The following is a 16,329-nucleotide window of genomic DNA, read 5'->3' on the forward strand; positions in this document are numbered from 1 at the left end:
ATCAAAATACAACATCAAATATGAGCGTTTCCATAGTAACCCACGAGCACTAAACGAATAAATATTTGTCATAGTTATTAACAAGATGGAGGCGAGTTTGTACAGTGTGTTTAAGTGTCAGAGGTCATTCAAAGCGTTACGAGGTGGTTCACTGGGACATGCATGACTCTGAACTCGCATGCACGCTGTGTAGAAAGAGCCCTGCGACATGGCAACACAAAAATACATACAAAAAATCTAATCAAAATAAAAATTAAAAAAAAGTGAGGTTGTTTTGTGTCGTTATTCACAGAAGATTTTTAGGGCAATATTTGAACATTTTTGCATTTGAATTTTAAGAGACAGTTTTATTGCACAGTATGTAACATTTTTTTCCTTTTTTTTTTTCCTAATGAAATATTTTTATCTGTGAATTTTAGCCACTTCTTTCTTTTATTCTTGTGCAAATTTGTATATTTCATTTTAAATACATATTTGCATACATATATATATATATATTTTTATTTTGTACATATATTATTTTTTTACACAATGAATTTTTCTTAGAATTTTGGCCACATTTTTATTTTTTTAATCATTATTATTATTATTATTATTATTTTAAGTGCAAATTTGTATATTTCATTAAAATTGAATTAATATTTGTATATACCGCACTTGTTTCTTTAACTCATATATGCATACATAAATGTGTTTTTTATTTTGTTAATTGTTTCAAAGTTACACAATATTTTTTTTGTATTGACTCAAATGTCGGTCAGTCTCTTAAAATTCAAACCCATTGCATCTATAACTTGAAAACATGAGCTCATGGATTTAATTCAGCCCCGCCCACTTTTGCGTCTAAATACCCCGCCCACTTTTGCCTCTAAGCCATGTTCTTTGTGGCTAATCCCATTCACTTCAATGGAGAGTATGAAAATAGTTTTGCTTGTGAAAAATGTTGTGATCATGTGATCAACTCTGTCCCTGTACAAGTCCCACGGAACTTTTTTAATGTTGAGATTGGCCCTGTGCAAAATAATCCCAGGTTAATGCTAGAATGTAGGCTCCGGAGGGACCGTCTGCTCTGATTGGTCATTAGAAGTGATGAGGTTTAGGAACAAGGTCATATTTTCAAGTCAGGACACAGGTTATAACCGTAACCGTAGTTTATTTGTTTATGTGTTGCTATGGTGATGCTCACGGCGGAGTGATACAGAACAGTGATTGCTGTTTCTGGAACTACCTGTGGAGTTATACACGGCAGTTAGCAGTAGCATTCTGACCGTGGTATAAAATCTTGATTATGGTTAGGACCGTGGTTAAGATTAGCGTTAGGAAAATGTTTTGGGTAGTTAGCATGTTAGCAGAAGTAACTCGTGTCCTACAGCCTCGTCTCAACTTACACCATAAAATAAAACATAAAACAGTCACAAAATATTGCACTTTAGCCCTGATCACGGCAACAGAAGTGAACATGTTACTATGACAACCAGAGCTACGCGGTCACTGTCACTGCCCAATTTGCGTCAAAACATGTGTCACTTACTACGTCATCACACACAGGGGCAAACTACATGTGTTATTACTATGTGTTATTCTTAAAATGTGCTTATTTGAAGGTAAACGTGAGCCCTGTGTGTTTAACCACTAAAAAGCTCCAGCAGAGAGATGAGAGTAGACGAGCATGAAGGCTAACTGTTTTGAGTGTAATATTTCATGTTTTTGTTATTACAGCAATACAGGATTTTATGAGCATTTTTCTAAAAATAAACGTTATGAAACTTTCTTTGCGAACTCTAACTGAAAAGAAGGTGAGCAAACATTTCAAAGGACTGATTTTCAACTGTTTCTGGTGAGTTAAATAATGAAAATAAAGTCAAGCTAACGGCTAACATAACTGTGGCAAATTCACCAAATGACTCAAAGTGTCGAATGACAATCATTTCCATCCCTCCAGACCCGACTGTCTCACACGAACCGTGACATGACCACTGGGATGATAGCGTCGCCCGCGGCAACATCAGGGATAACGACACAAAACAACCCGTATAAACAGCACGATTAATAAACACGTGTAAATGAAAGAGTTGATCGTTACAGTAGTTCCTGCGTGAGTTTTGGCACACACACAATAGTAATCATAATGCACAGATATAAATATTCTGTGTATAAGTATCAGTGTTACAGTAACAAGGGCCCTCATCCTGGGCTTTACAAACTGCAGGAGGTACATCGTAGAAATGAGCTCGGCCGCAAATGTAACAAAAGCACTCAGACCGCAGCACCGCACACCACCACTGGGGGTGTCCCATGAAGGAGGAAGAGCAGGACAGAGGAGTCTGTGGGTTAAAGGCCTGCGCTCGATTTTCTTTCCCCATGTGTTTGAACAAAATGTGTCTTGCCTCAGTAGATGTATTGTACAGGCAGCTCTGAAGGACAAAATGTGTCCGCTGTGTACTGTCTGCAGCTAATTAGAAAATGTTATATCGTCTGAGAATCAGGAAGCTCAGCATGCTAATTGTTGTTAGCATTACTGTGATAGCAAAACGGCGCTCTGGTCTTTATAAAAGTTGTGAAAAGTGCTTATAAACTCATCATGGCGAGTTATATTTAATGCTAATGGTAATGCTAGGAAGCTTGTGACTGTAATGTTATTTGAGTGGGACTTGTTTAACAGCACAAATCAGAGTTCAGATAAGTCAGTTGTTTATGGTCACACTGTGTTAAAATGAAGCTCAGATTGAAGTAGAATTTGAGTAACAGACCTTCAGACAGAACAGAGCCTCCAGATAGCATCACACCCCCAGAGAATGTTGATGACATCAACTGCAAAGTATCAATGGGAATCAATGGAAATGTGACGTCACCCATAGCATTCGGCTTCAGTCAAATGAAGCTCATCATAGGTGCCAATTTGGAGCAAAGTTCCATATTTGGAACTCCAGCCACGAGTATCATAGCAACCAAAGAGCCAATCCAGAGCAAGGCTGCTGAAGGTAACGCCCCTTCCCGCCTGCACAGCTGGTTTAGCAGGGAGCGGGCGCTTAGCAACACTGTCAATAAAACCTGTTGCTAACACTAGGGGGAGTGACCTCGGGAAAAGAAGGCGCCTGATTTGTCTGTTATTAATGTTCATATCTTGATTTACAGACACAATAGTGAAATAAAACCCTAGGATCATGTAGAGAGGGTTCATTTGAAAGTTAGAAAGTTGATGGAGCCGGAAGTGTGCCCATGCTCACTTTTTATTTGTAATGCGGCGGTTAGCAGTTTAGCTATGTCCATTTATGTATACAGTCTATGGACAAACATAAAGACGACTTAAGCTGGACTTAAATAACTCAGACTTTGTTCATGGGACCCCCCCAGAACATGGGAAATCTCATTCACTCACTCAGACGTACACGCTCGTCTCAAACGCTCGTCCAGCCTCATTTACTTCAATAAATAATCAGTATTTTCACAAAACATTGGTCCAACTTCTGTGCAATAAAATATGAGCTACCGTTTCCAGATATGTACACGCCGCTCCTTCAAAGTGACCAGGATAAGAGCTTCTGATTGGTACATTTGTGTGCTTTAAAGTTAGTTCGTTTTTCCTGTCCCTGATTTCTGCATTTTCAACAGCGCTCCTCGCGTCGTCTCCACTTCCTCCTCGTCCTCCATTTTGGATCACCCAAAAATGCACATTTCTATGGCCAAAAACCTGGGTTCAAGTTTGTTTAAAGGAGATATATTATGCAAAAAAGAAAAGAACCCTTCTGCCATTTTGGATCTTCGTCGAAAACATATCCAGAGTTTTGGTTCATTCTTGTTTGAGTAAATCCATTTCAGTGAAGTGTTGGCTCCTTTAAGATAAAAAATAAACCATTGGAATTGAAACTTGAAATGCTCCTCTTCATTTTTAAAGTCCATATGCCATCAATGTACTCGTTATGGTTGTTTCAAAACATTGCTGCTTTACATTGCTAGCTAGCCTTGCTTATTTTGTACACCGTTCAGTCCCCATTGTGGCCAGCAGGGGCATCCAAAACCTTATCCGAGCTTTCCAATACAAAGTGAAGGATGCAGTCACTACGTTTACATATACAGAGAGTAATCCGACTACTCTCATTATCCGATTATAGTCTGATCACTCTTTTAAGTTTACACGGAGGTCCAAAACACAAATAGCAACAACCAGGGAACTAAGAGACGCTCAGGGGCATCTGGTAATTGAGCATTCTAACTTTTGTAGCTGTATCTGCTACATTCAAAACACATGTACTATTGTCCTGGCTGTTTCTTACCCCTTGCAGTTGAACGCCTCTTCTAAACAGTGTTGGGAAGAATACTTAAAAATATATTAAAGGTGTTGTATAAGCAGCTCTTGACATTAAAATAGGTCTGTTGTGTTACTGTCAGAGAATCAGGAGGTGCGCTATTAGCATGCTAGATGTTGCTATGCATAAAGTCAGTGAGGAGTAACTTTGGACCAAACTGTAAACTGTTTAAAATGAACTTGCTCCGTTTTTCACGTTTTTTAAACAGTAAAAATCAGATACATTGCCGTTAAAGATGGAAAAAACTGCACAATCCGCTGACCACAAGAGCAGTTTTAAATTTTTCTGACTAAATCTATGATGAAGTACAGCCATGTTTCTGCATACATTTTTTGAAACTTACTCGGAATTATAATTCTGAAGGTAGATTTTTGTTTTTTTGTTACTTCCCAACACTGTTTTAGTTTAATCAGACTACACAACATGAGCCACAGCTGTTGTAAGAGCCTAAATCTTGCTCTTTCTCTGTGTGTACATGTAAACGTAGTGAGCAATCCACTGGAATACTTGTTATTTAGAGTAAAAAAACAGGAAACCCCAAGGCAAAAACTGAGTCTGTAGCTGTTTCCAAAGGCTGTAGCGCTGCATAATACATCTCCTGGTACAGACTGGAGGGTTTGGATTAATATCGGGAGGAGAGAGGGTTCCCGTCGTCATGGCTGGAAGTGTTGCTTGCTGCCCCATGAAAAAGTGCTTATGTACAGTGTCTTTGGATTCAAACTGGTAGAAAATGTCTGGAGGAGATGGAGGGATGGAAGGGGGGATGGCGGGGTGAAGGGGGAGAGGGTGGGGTAAAGAGGGGTCGGAGTGGTTTGAAGGGAGGATGGTCTAAGCCTCTGCTGGAGTTTTCTCTGTCCCATTTTGCTGTGCGTCCTCCTCTGCGTTCTCGTCTTCAATCACTGAAACAAACAAAATGATGGTTAGTTATACATATAAAATTTCCCATGTATTTAAACGTGTTCTGCCCCAGTTCAGATTTACTGTATGAGCAGCTCTGGAGGTCAAAATAAGTCCACTGTGCAGCATTTAATGCCTGATAATCAGGAAGAGCGCGTTAACATGCTAGTTGTTGTAGTGGAGCTCAACAGCCACGCTCTGGTTCTGGAAGTAAAGTTTCATTCATTTTTACCATAGACTTCTCACACATGAGAACTGATTTAACCAACTGCAAGTTAGAAAATGAACAATGAAAGAGAAACAGCCAATCAAATTAATCAACAGAAAACACGCAAATGGAGAACTGTCCCTGAGCATTCTCTGTCCTTAGATGCTCCTTCTCGGCAAGGAAAAAAAAGTGAAAAAGAGAAATCTCGAGGAGAACCACAGTGAAGGAGAGATTCACTCTCAACCTTTCTAAATCTGTGATCATCTGTTCAATTTTTGTTTTGATGACGTGTTTCTGTTGAAGAAAAAATAACCAAAGCAGGTGCAGTCAGAAAGAGAGAGGGTGCAGGAGAGTAAACAGTATGCTTCGCTTTCACATTTTCACCTCTTACTTTTAGTTTCTGCGCCCTACGATTTCTGTGTATGCGCTCCAACTTAAAGATAGCCAAACGACGCCATACAATGGTGCTTGTGTCTCTATGGTTCTCATCTCTGTGGATCATTATGTTATAATTTACACATTTTAAATCACAATATTCATCTAAAACCACTTCATAAAAGAAACTAGTCAGCTGACTCACAGTGGGTGCGTACATAACAGTGAGCGTGTCGCAGCGGGCGTGTCGCAGCGGGCGTGTCGCAGCGGGCGTGTCGCAGCGGGCGTGTCGCAGCGGGCGTGTCGCAGCGGGCGTGTCGCAGCGGGCGTGTCGCAGTGGGTGGGCGTGTCGCAGTGGGTGTGCACGTCACACCTCGCCAAAATATCCAAATATTTCAAGTGAGGACCATTTTCATGATAAATAACTACGTAAAATCCACATATTATATCTTTTGAATGGACAAAAATCCTCAAAATATCACTCACAACAGGAAGTGATGTCATGAAACCCAAAGTCAGAAAGGAGTATAACAAATTCTAAAGAGAGATCCCACAACAGAACATAAGAACTCATTTAAAAGTTTGAAATCTCAAAAAACGTAAAGGTTTAACTTGAGTTTTTCTGATCACATTTGGCAAAGTCTAGAGAGGCTAAAGATGTTTTCAAGCCAAAGACTGTATAAAGAAGTGACTGAGTCAGTGTGAGGTCACCCACAGTGTTCAGCTCCACATGTGGCTCATAGAGGCTAGAGCAGTTATAGGGGTGAATTTCATGAGTTCCATATTTGAAACTCCGACCACAAACATCATAGCCAATCACCAAAGAGCCAATCTGGAGCGAGGCTGTTGAAGGTAATGCCCCTTCCTGCCTGCATCGCTGGTTTAGCAGGGAGCGGGCGCTTAGCAACACTGTCAATCAAACCTGTTGCTAACACTAGGGGGAGTGACCTCGGGAAAGAAGGTGCCTGATTTGTCTGTTTTTAATGTTCATAACTTGATTTACAGACACAATAGTGAAATAAAAACCCCAGGATCATGTAGAGCGGGTTAATACGAACATTTAAGACCAAAACGATGAGTCTGACAGCAGCAGTTACAGAGAGAGGACACAGTTTTTACACAGAAAGTGAATTGGAGCTGGAAGTGCGCCCATGATCACTTGATGTTTGGAACGCAGCAGCTAGCAGGTTAGCTATGTCTATTTATATATACAGTCTATGCTAGCAGGTTAGACTATGGTTCAAACAGACTTGTTCTTCATATGGATCACTTATTAAGAGTGTAAATCTATAAAAATCCATGTTCTGAAGTGTTTCAAGTGTCATAAGTCGTTAATCCATTTTTTTAACTAAATCTCAGGTTTTGTGATTAGATTTTAAATGTATCTTTAAAAAGTTGTAATCTACATGAAAAATAATTAGTCGACTAATACAATACTAATTTTGGCCTGCAGCCCTATGGATCAGATCTACAGAGAGGCGAACCCACTCACAGTGAGAATGGATGTATTTGTTTAGAAGTTAAAACTTTTGTAATTTAATGAATGTAGGATAGTTTTGTCTAATGCCATTCTGTGGAACAGAACAGACACAAAAAGCAATAACATCCCCATGGAGACGAACAGAAAAGTTACACACTGAATAATAGTAATTAACAATAATTATGTCTTACATTTCTAATGTGCGTTACAGACTTGTCAAAGCCCCTCAAACCGCTACACTATAGTCATCATTCATTCATTTCCACACTTGGTGTGGATGGTAAGCTACTATCGTAGCCACAGTTGCCTTGGGGCAGACTGACGGAAGCGATGCTGCCAATCTGCGCCATCGGCCCCTCCGACCACCCACCAATCATTCGTGCACACACCACTTTCATACTCGGCACTGTGGGTGAAGTGTCTTGCCTAAGGACACAATGACAAAATTTGGTCCTAGCGGGACTCAATCCTCCAACCTTCGGGTTGGGGGACCAACACTCTAAGCACTGAGCCACTGTCGCCCATAGTGCATGTTTAAATGGCCCATATTACACTGTTTTCAGATCTCTGAAAACAGACCTGGAGTTCAGTTTTGTTTCATTCACACATGTTTAACACACAAACCCTGCAGATTTAGGCTTAGTTCTTCTCTCAAACTGAAAATACTCTGCTCCACCTTGTGATGTCATCATGTGGTAATACAGGAAGTGCTCCACTGTGTTTTTAAACTCCACACACCTTCACTAGAATCATTTGGATCATTTCAGTCCTGGAATTGCTGAATCGCTACTGAAATAAAGGTAAAAGGAGCTGTTAACTTGAAAACTATCACTTCATGACATCACAAGGTTTTGAGCTTTGGAGATATAAACTGAATAATAATAAAGTGTTACTCAAACATGTGTGAATGAAACAAAACGCAACTCCAGGTCTGTTTTTGAGGAGGAAACAGCATTAGAATATGGATTAAAGCTCACAGAATCAGTTTTGTTTAATATAAGAGCTTTAAATTTAGTTAGGCTTAGTCCAGATTTACCAACACAGTAATGTTTAAATTGGTTTATTCATTGACAGGACAGAAATGAACCTTTCCTGAATATGTTTATAATGATGTTGAGCTGCATCTTTCACAAGTATAAGATTTAAGTTTAAAGGAGAAACACTGTAAACTCCAGTATGATGCCATGTTTTGAAGTCTGGTTATGATCATGTCAGTTAAAGGCATTTACAATCAGCCAGACGCTTTAATAACATTATCATTAGAGTGATGTGATACCGCCCCTTTAAGAACATGTTTGAGTTTAAAGAACCAGAGACAGACTGAAGCTGAGCACACTGAAGCTGAGAAATATGAACAGAGACATTAACACTGAGCTGAGTCTGAACCAAAGCAGAACTCAACCAGGACTAAAGAGGGATTAAAGCAGGACTAAAGCAGGAATAAAGCAGGACTAAAACTGGACTAAAGCAGGACTAAAGCAGGACTAAACCAAGACTAAAGCAGGACTAAAGCAGGACTAAGCCAGGACTAAAGCAGGACTAAAGCAGGACTAAAACAGGAGTAAAGCAGGACTAAATGAGGACTAAAGCAGGACTAAAACAGGACTAATGCAGGACTAAAGCAGGACTAAGCCAGGACTAAAGCAGGACTAAACCAGGACTAAATCAGGACTAAAGCAAGACTAAAACAGGACTAAATGAGGACTAAAGCAGGACTAAAGTAGGACTAAATGAGGACTAAAGCAGGACTAAAGTAGGACTAAATGAGGACTAAAGCAGGACTAAATGAGGACTAAAGCAGGACTAAAACAGGACTAAAGCAGGCCTAAAGCAGGACTAAACCAGGACTAAAGCAGGACTAAACCAGGACTGAACCAGGACTAAACCAGGACTAAATGAGGACTAAAACAGGACTAAAACAGGACTAAAGCAGGACTAAACCAGGACTAAGCCAGGACTGAACCAGGACTAAACCAGGACTAAATGAGGACTAAAACAGGACTAAAACAGGATTAAATGAGGACTAAAACAGGACTAAAGTAGGACTAAATGAGGACTAAAGCAGGACTAAAACAGGACTAAAGCAGGAATAAACCTGGATTGAAGCAGGACTAAACAAGGACTAAACGAAGACTAGAGCAGGACTAAACCAGGACTAAAACAGGACTAAACCAGGACTAAAACAGGACTAAACCAGGACTAGGAGCAGATCTAAGGCTTGTTACAGCAGAGAGCAACTCACATGTGGATATAGAGAAGAATATGATGTCATAGGACTAATTGTTCTTTCAGAAAACAGAAACAAAAACTAAACAAAAAACAAACAAAAAAACACTTCTTTAATGGATTTGGAAAAACCTGTGTCCTCACTATGAGCAGCTGCACAAACCTGACTCCTATTTAGCCTGGAAGAGGGAAATAATGTTCCTTTGCCTATTATCTTCAACAATATGACATGAAACTGACGTATCGCCACGGAGAATGTTCCAAAGTATTGTTTTAACTTTTCTATTTCCATGGAAACATGCAGGCGACGTGCCCCCTCCAGAAAGTCACACACTTGTAGCTTTAAAGTGAGTTAAAGCAGCACTACCTCACTTTTCCAGTTGTCTCCAGAGCTTAGATCACAGTTTAGATATTTTCACATTGTGTTTAAAGAGTCTGCTTCACTGTGATTGGTCAACTCCACCTGTTACTCACTCAGCAACACAGAGAGTGACCAATAGAAGCTGAGAGTTTGAGCTCTGACCAATAGGAGCAGAGTGTTTGAGACGGACTAATAGGAGCAGAGAGTTTGAGCTCTGACCAATAGGAGCAGAGAGTTTGATCAATAAGAGCGGAGCGTTTGACCAATAGGAGTAGAGCTTTGGCCAATAGGAGCAAAGCATTTGACTCACAGCTGCATTAAACAGAAGTGACACAACAGGACTCATCAGTAATGGACCAGGTCTATAACCGGACTAAACCAGGACTAAACCAGGACTAAACCAGGTCTATAACAGGGCTAAAGTAGGAGTAAACCAGGTCTATAACAGATCTAAACCAGGTCTATAGCAGGACTATAACAGAACTAAACCAGGTCTATAACAGGACTAAACCAGGACAAAACCAAGTCTTAAAGTGGACTACATGATTCAAAGGACAGCAGAGAGATTAAATGAACTCTGTACAGGTCTGACCGGCAGGAACTTGCGTCCCACAGTTTGGGCTTTGTCCTTGGGCAACACACTTTAGTCTGTGGCGGTTGCAGGTACAGAGGTCACACAGACATGAGCAGCTTGTAGATTCTTGTTTTGTTTGTGGCTAAACCTCAGCCTGTGGTTCTCAAGCTGTGGTGTGTGTCTCTCTATTATGTAAGAGGAGCATTTCATGATGTCATTTAAATGCAGCTGTCGTCTGGACTAAAACAAAGAAAGAGTAAAACATGAGGCTGAACGAGATGGGAAAAGATCAAATATGTGTGTATCTGACCAAAACTGCACTCTGCACTACACCTGCAGGTGGTGCTCATGCAATACTACTATTTATACAGAAAAAAGTACAAGGTACAAGAATTTATAGATGACAGTTTAAACTTGTGAATTGTGACTTTAATCTGACTTTTTACAGAGAAATACCCAAAAAAAACTCCTCCTCCTTCTGCTGCTGTCCCATAGAAATCCTCATCATCTAAATTACATGGTCAGAGCACGACAGGTCAGATCTGTGGAGAGGCAAGCTCGCTCACAGTAATCGTCAGAAAAGTTACACAGTGCAGCTTTAAGTTTAATTCAGGCTGAGTCCGGGTTTCCCAGCTCGATCCTGTTTAGTTTAGTCTGGTTTATTCTGGTTTAGGCCAAAACATCATCACAGATTTTGTTACTGCAACTGTTTTAAATCTTTGGCTTTACTAACGATATGAAAATCTCAAACTCTATTTCAATACTAAGGAACAGACTTGATACTTGATACCGATCCTGATACCACGTTGACAATAAAACCATTCTTTCTTTATTGGTTCTGGTTAGGTCCTGGTTAGGTCCTGGTTTGGTCCTGGTTTAGTCCTGGCTTAGTACTTGTTTAGTCCTGGTAGGTCCTGGCATAATCCCGGTTTAGTCCTGTTTGATCCTAGTTTAGTCCCAGTTTAGTGCTGGTTTAGTCCCGTTTTGTCCTGTTTGGTCCTGGTTTAGTCCTGATTTAGTCCAATAGGTTCATAGTGGTCCATGGGTGTATTCTAGTCTGTGTCTTATATTTGTGAAAGATGCAGCTCAACATCATTAAAAACAGATTCAGGAAAGGTTCATTTCTGTCAATGGGACTTTGTTTAGTATCACTACATGTGATCATTGAGTATCTAGTTTCAATACTAGTTTTGGTATCAATTAGGATCTGATTCTCGATACTTTTAGCAGAGCCTATTCTGACAGTGATCCAAAGTAATATTCAAAAAGACCCAGTGCGGATGCAGAAGACTGGAGCGTGAATATTTGGAGCAAAAATACGCATGGAGACTTATTTTCACCATCACCAGGTTCATTTTGCCCTGTTCTGCTGCACATGTCTACAATGTGTTTTTCAAACAGGGAGAAGCAAGTAACCATGTTCTGTCTTTAAAATTCACCAAAAAAACAAAAACTAACACCAAACCACCAGATCCCAGTGCAGGCAGACCCTATAGAAACACTGCGCTGCATCTGAAACAGCTTAAGCGCATGAAGGAGAGGAGGAGAGAGGAGGAGAGAAGAGGAGAGAAAGAAAGGGAGAGGAGGAGACATGGAAAAAAGACGACATGCGAAATGAGGCCTGAAGATCTAAGCATCATCTGTGTCCAAACTCAGATCCAAAATGTCTACGACTCGACTCCAATGGAGCCGCCGCTGTCTGTAACATGCGATCAACCTGTGTGCGCAGAACAAAGGGAGGAGAGGAGGATGAGGAGGAGGAGGAGAGGAGGGACGACACACACACATACACAACATGCATGGCGTCTGTGGAGCATAGATAAGAGACAGACACAGAATTATGGTGAGGGAGATGAGGAAGGGGAGGAGGAGGAGAAGGACAGGAGGAGGAAGAGGAGAGAAGGAGCGAGGATTGAGATGTCTAACCAAAAGGCATTGCGCACCCAAGTCATGTTGCAATGCGAAGGGGGAATTTGAAACACATTACGTCCATCAAACACAAGGCACCACACAAGATTTAGACCTGGTTTAGTCCAGGTTTAGTTTTGGTTTAGTCTTGGTTTAGTCCTGGTTTAGTCCCTGTTTAGTCCCTGTTTAGTCCTGGTTTAGACCTGGTTTAGACCTGGTTTAGTCTGGGTTTAGTTTTGGTTTAGTCCTGGTTTAGACCTGGTTTAGCCCTGGTTTAGTCCTGGTTTAGTCCTGGTTTAGTGCTGGTTTAGTCCTGGTTTCGTCCTGGTTTAGACCTGGTTTAGTTCTGGTTTAGTTCTGGTTTAGTTCTGGTTTAGTTCTGGTTTAGTTCTGGTTTAGTTTTGGTTGTCGTCCTGATTTAGTCCAGGTTTAGTCCTGGTTTAGACCTGGTTTAGTGCTGGTTTAGTTCTGGTTTAGACCTGGTTTAGACCTGGTTTAGTCCTGCCTTAGTCCTGCTTTAGTCCTGGTTTAGTACTGGTTTGGTCCTGGTTTAGTCCTGATTTAGTCTTGGTTTAGTCTTGCTTTAATCCTGGTTTAGTCCTGGTTTAGACCTGGTTTAATCCTGGTTTAGTCCTGGTCTGGTCTTGGTATAGTACTGCTTTAGTCCTGGTTTAGTCCTGATTTAGATCTGGTTTAGTCCTGGTTTGGTCCTGATTTAGTCCTGCTTTAGTCCAAGTTTTGTCCTGGTTTAGACCTTCCTTAGTCCTGCTTTAGTCCTGATTTAGTACTGGTTTAGTCCTGGTTTAGTCCTGGTTTAGTCCTGGTTTAGACTTGCTTTAGTCCTGTTTTAGTCTTGCTTTAGTTCTGGTTTAGTCCTGTTTTAGTCCTGGTGCAGCTCACATAAATGTGATTATTTGCGCTTTTGTAAATGTGAAACAAACGCAAATGACGCTAGTAGGGTCTTTGCGCACTCAAAACGTCCAAATATGCGGAGATTTTCTAGATCAGTGTGAATCGTGAATGCTAAACTGTCCAAAGCCCGTGTGAGGTGCGCAGTGGGTCTGATATTGGTATTTGCGCTGGAGAAACAGCGCGTTTTCTCCGGTGAATCCGCTCCTTTGCGCAGACCCGGGCCCCCGTCCTGCGCGGTAATAATACGGCTCACGCGGGGTAATTGCAGTGCGCATTCCGCTTTGTCCAAACACTAGTCTGGGTGTAATTACCTCTCTTGCTCCGGCCGATCTGGCCCAGCTTCGGCGGGCGCTTGTTCTGGGCTCCGCATAAGAAGTTGTTGGTGTCCTGCAGGCGGCAGGTGAACGACAGGTGCCCGTCTTCTCCCTCGTAGTGACTCATTTTATCCTCGTTAAAAGGCAGGACTTCCGACATGTCCAAAGCGCGTCTGTGTCACCGACTATCAGCGGCTCGTGTGGCCAGGCGTCTTCCTCGTGCGGCGTCTTCCTCGTGCGGCGTCTTCCTCAGCTCGTCACGACAGCGGCGGATCCGTTAAACACGGAGCAGCGGGTTTTCCTGACGCCTCGTCCGCGCGTTTACCCTGAAGGCACGTGGAGATGCGCAACAAACATGTAAAAAACAAATTAAAAATGTCCTCCGTGCGCGCGCAGCATCGTTTGGCGGTAACACATCAAAGCAGCACGGCACGGATCGGTTCAGACACAGAGGCGCGGGGGGAGGACGGATGGATCGTGGATATCGCGCTCCGTGGATGGAGAGAGGCTGCGGCTGCGTGCGGCGCGAAAAAACCCGAGAAAGAACAAATGCAAAACGAGGAGCGATGCAAAACACGGACGCGCGCGACAGGAGAGAGGTGAGGGAGCGGCGCGAGCGGCAAGAGAGGCGCGAGCGGCAGAGGCGGCAGAGTGCGCGCACAGACAGACGCGTCCTGGGATGTTCCGCCTTTCGCGCTGCTCTCTCCAAACGGTAAATGTAAATTGAAAAAGGGCTTCGTGCGCGGGGGATGCGCAGAAGAGCGTGCGCAGATGAGACCCCCCGGTCTAGGTTCAGTGCTGCTTTTTCGGATCAGGTTCGTCTGATTGTGTTAATCACAGCGGAATATGCACGCGCATGACCAGAAGAGGGCGTGTTTTCACTGCAAAGGGAACGTGCACGAGGGGAGAGGGCCTGATGTCAGAGTAATATTATTTGAGTCGAGTTTACTTTATTAATCATGTTCAAATTATTTCAAGTTTCATTTCAGACTGGTCCAAGAAAGATTAAAGGTCCTGTAAGGTCCTGTATCAGGTCCTGTAGGAGATGGTGGTGGACTTCCGCAGACGCCACTCTACTGCCCCCTCAGTGAACATCCAGGGAAGGGACATTGAGAGAGTGGACTCATACAAGTACCTGGGTGTTCATCTGAACAACAAACTGGACTGGACTCACAACACAGATGCACTGTACAGGAAGAGCCAGAGCAGGCTCTATCTCCTGAGGAGACTCAGGTCTTTTGAAGTGAGAGGGCCACTCCTGAAGACCTTCTATGACTCTGTGGTGGCATCAGCCATCCTGTACGGTGTGGTCTGCTGGAACAGCAGCATCACAGAGAGCGAGAGGAAGAAGCTGGACAAGGTCATCAAGAAGTCCAGCTCTGTCCTGGGCTGTCCTCTGGACTCAGTGCAGGAGGTGGGGGACAGGAGGGTCCTGGCTAAGGTCATTTCTATGCTGGGCCATGAGTCTCACCCCCTGCAGGACGCTCTGTCTGCCCTGGAGAGCAGCTTCGGTGACAGACTGATTCACCCTCGCTGTGTGAAGGAGCAGTTTCGCAGGTCTTTCCTTCCTGCTGCTGTCAGACTGTACAATGAACACTGTTAACACTGAACATGTGTCATTCATCCACACCTATGTGCAATACTCAAGTCACTTTACGGAGATGTTATATTAGAGTCTATTTTTTTTTTTTTTAAGCTATTTATCTATTATCTTGTTTTATTGCATGTACCTTTTTCCTGTTCTTTAACTGTGCAGTGCAATACTGGATTTTCCCCACTGTGGGACTAATAAAGGCATATCCTATCTTATCCTATCTTATCTTATCACACAAACTGACCCCTGTGACCTTTAACCTATGTTCTAATGCTGTTCCTTCTCAAAAACAAGCCTGGAGTTGTGTTTTGTTTCATTCACACGTTTCAGTAACCCTTTATTATTAGTCTGTTACATCTCCAAAGCTCAAAATGCTCTTTTCCACCTTGTGATGTCATGAAGTGGTAGTTTTCCAAGTTAACAGCTCCTTTTACCTTTAGTTCAGCAGTGATTGACAATTCCAGGGCTGAAATTATCCAAATTATTCTAGTGAAGGTGTATGGAGTTTAAAAACACAGTGGAGCACTTCCTGTATTACCACATGATGACATCACAAGGTGGAACAGAGTTTTTTTTTCTGTTTGAGAGAAGAACTCAGCATAAATAGGGTCCAGAGGGGTATAATTGACAGGTGGATTAGCCAATCAGAGACACACATGAGGCACGAGGCTCCCTGTCTTCTCCGATGGCTCATGAGGCTCCCTGTCTTCTCCGATGGCTCATGAGGCTCCCTGTCTTCTTTGACGGCTCACGAGGCTCCCTGTCTTCTTTGACGGCTCACAGGCTGAAACTGTAGCGACTCGTTCAAACTCGTCTCTTTGTTTCATTAATCCCTGTGTTGTTTTGTGCTTTTATCATGTTTACACAGAAAAACTTGCTATAGGAGCTGAGAGATCGACTTTCACAACACAATCACCTCGATGAGGTTTGGGAGCAGGAGACGGCAGATTCTCCTGGGCCGTGGGACTCAGATGGCAGAGACAAAGAGCTGAAAGCAGAGAGGTAAGCAGAGCCGCGCACAGCTTTAATACGCCGAGAACAGAGGGACACACCCAGGCCCAGAGGAGCAGCCTAAAGGAGCGGCCCAGAGGAGCGGCCCAGAGGAGCGACCCAGAGGAGCGGCCCAGAGGAGCGGCCCAGAGGAGCGGCCCAGAGGAGCGGCCCAGAGGAGCG

The 16,329-nt window shown here is 42.6% G+C and overlaps 1 protein-coding gene across 1 annotated transcript; it reads right to left on the bottom strand.

The window, feature by feature from the left end:
- Positions 1–5,114: 5,114 nt before the first annotated feature.
- Positions 5,115–13,722, bottom strand: camk2n1 (calcium/calmodulin dependent protein kinase II inhibitor 1). The gene is made up of 2 exons (XM_033967049.2): positions 13,560–13,722; positions 5,115–5,206 (listed from the first exon to the last, which is right to left on the bottom strand). The coding sequence occupies exons 1-2, from the start codon at positions 13,720–13,722 to the stop codon at positions 5,136–5,138; spliced, it is 234 nt and encodes a 77-aa protein (XP_033822940.1). The 3' UTR covers positions 5,115–5,135.
- Between the last annotated feature and the right edge of the window lie 2,607 nt (positions 13,723–16,329).

This window comes from Periophthalmus magnuspinnatus, chromosome 5 (assembly GCF_009829125.3).
Source record: "Periophthalmus magnuspinnatus isolate fPerMag1 chromosome 5, fPerMag1.2.pri, whole genome shotgun sequence".
In the NCBI taxonomy this organism is placed as follows: domain Eukaryota; kingdom Metazoa; phylum Chordata; class Actinopteri; order Gobiiformes; family Gobiidae; genus Periophthalmus; species Periophthalmus magnuspinnatus.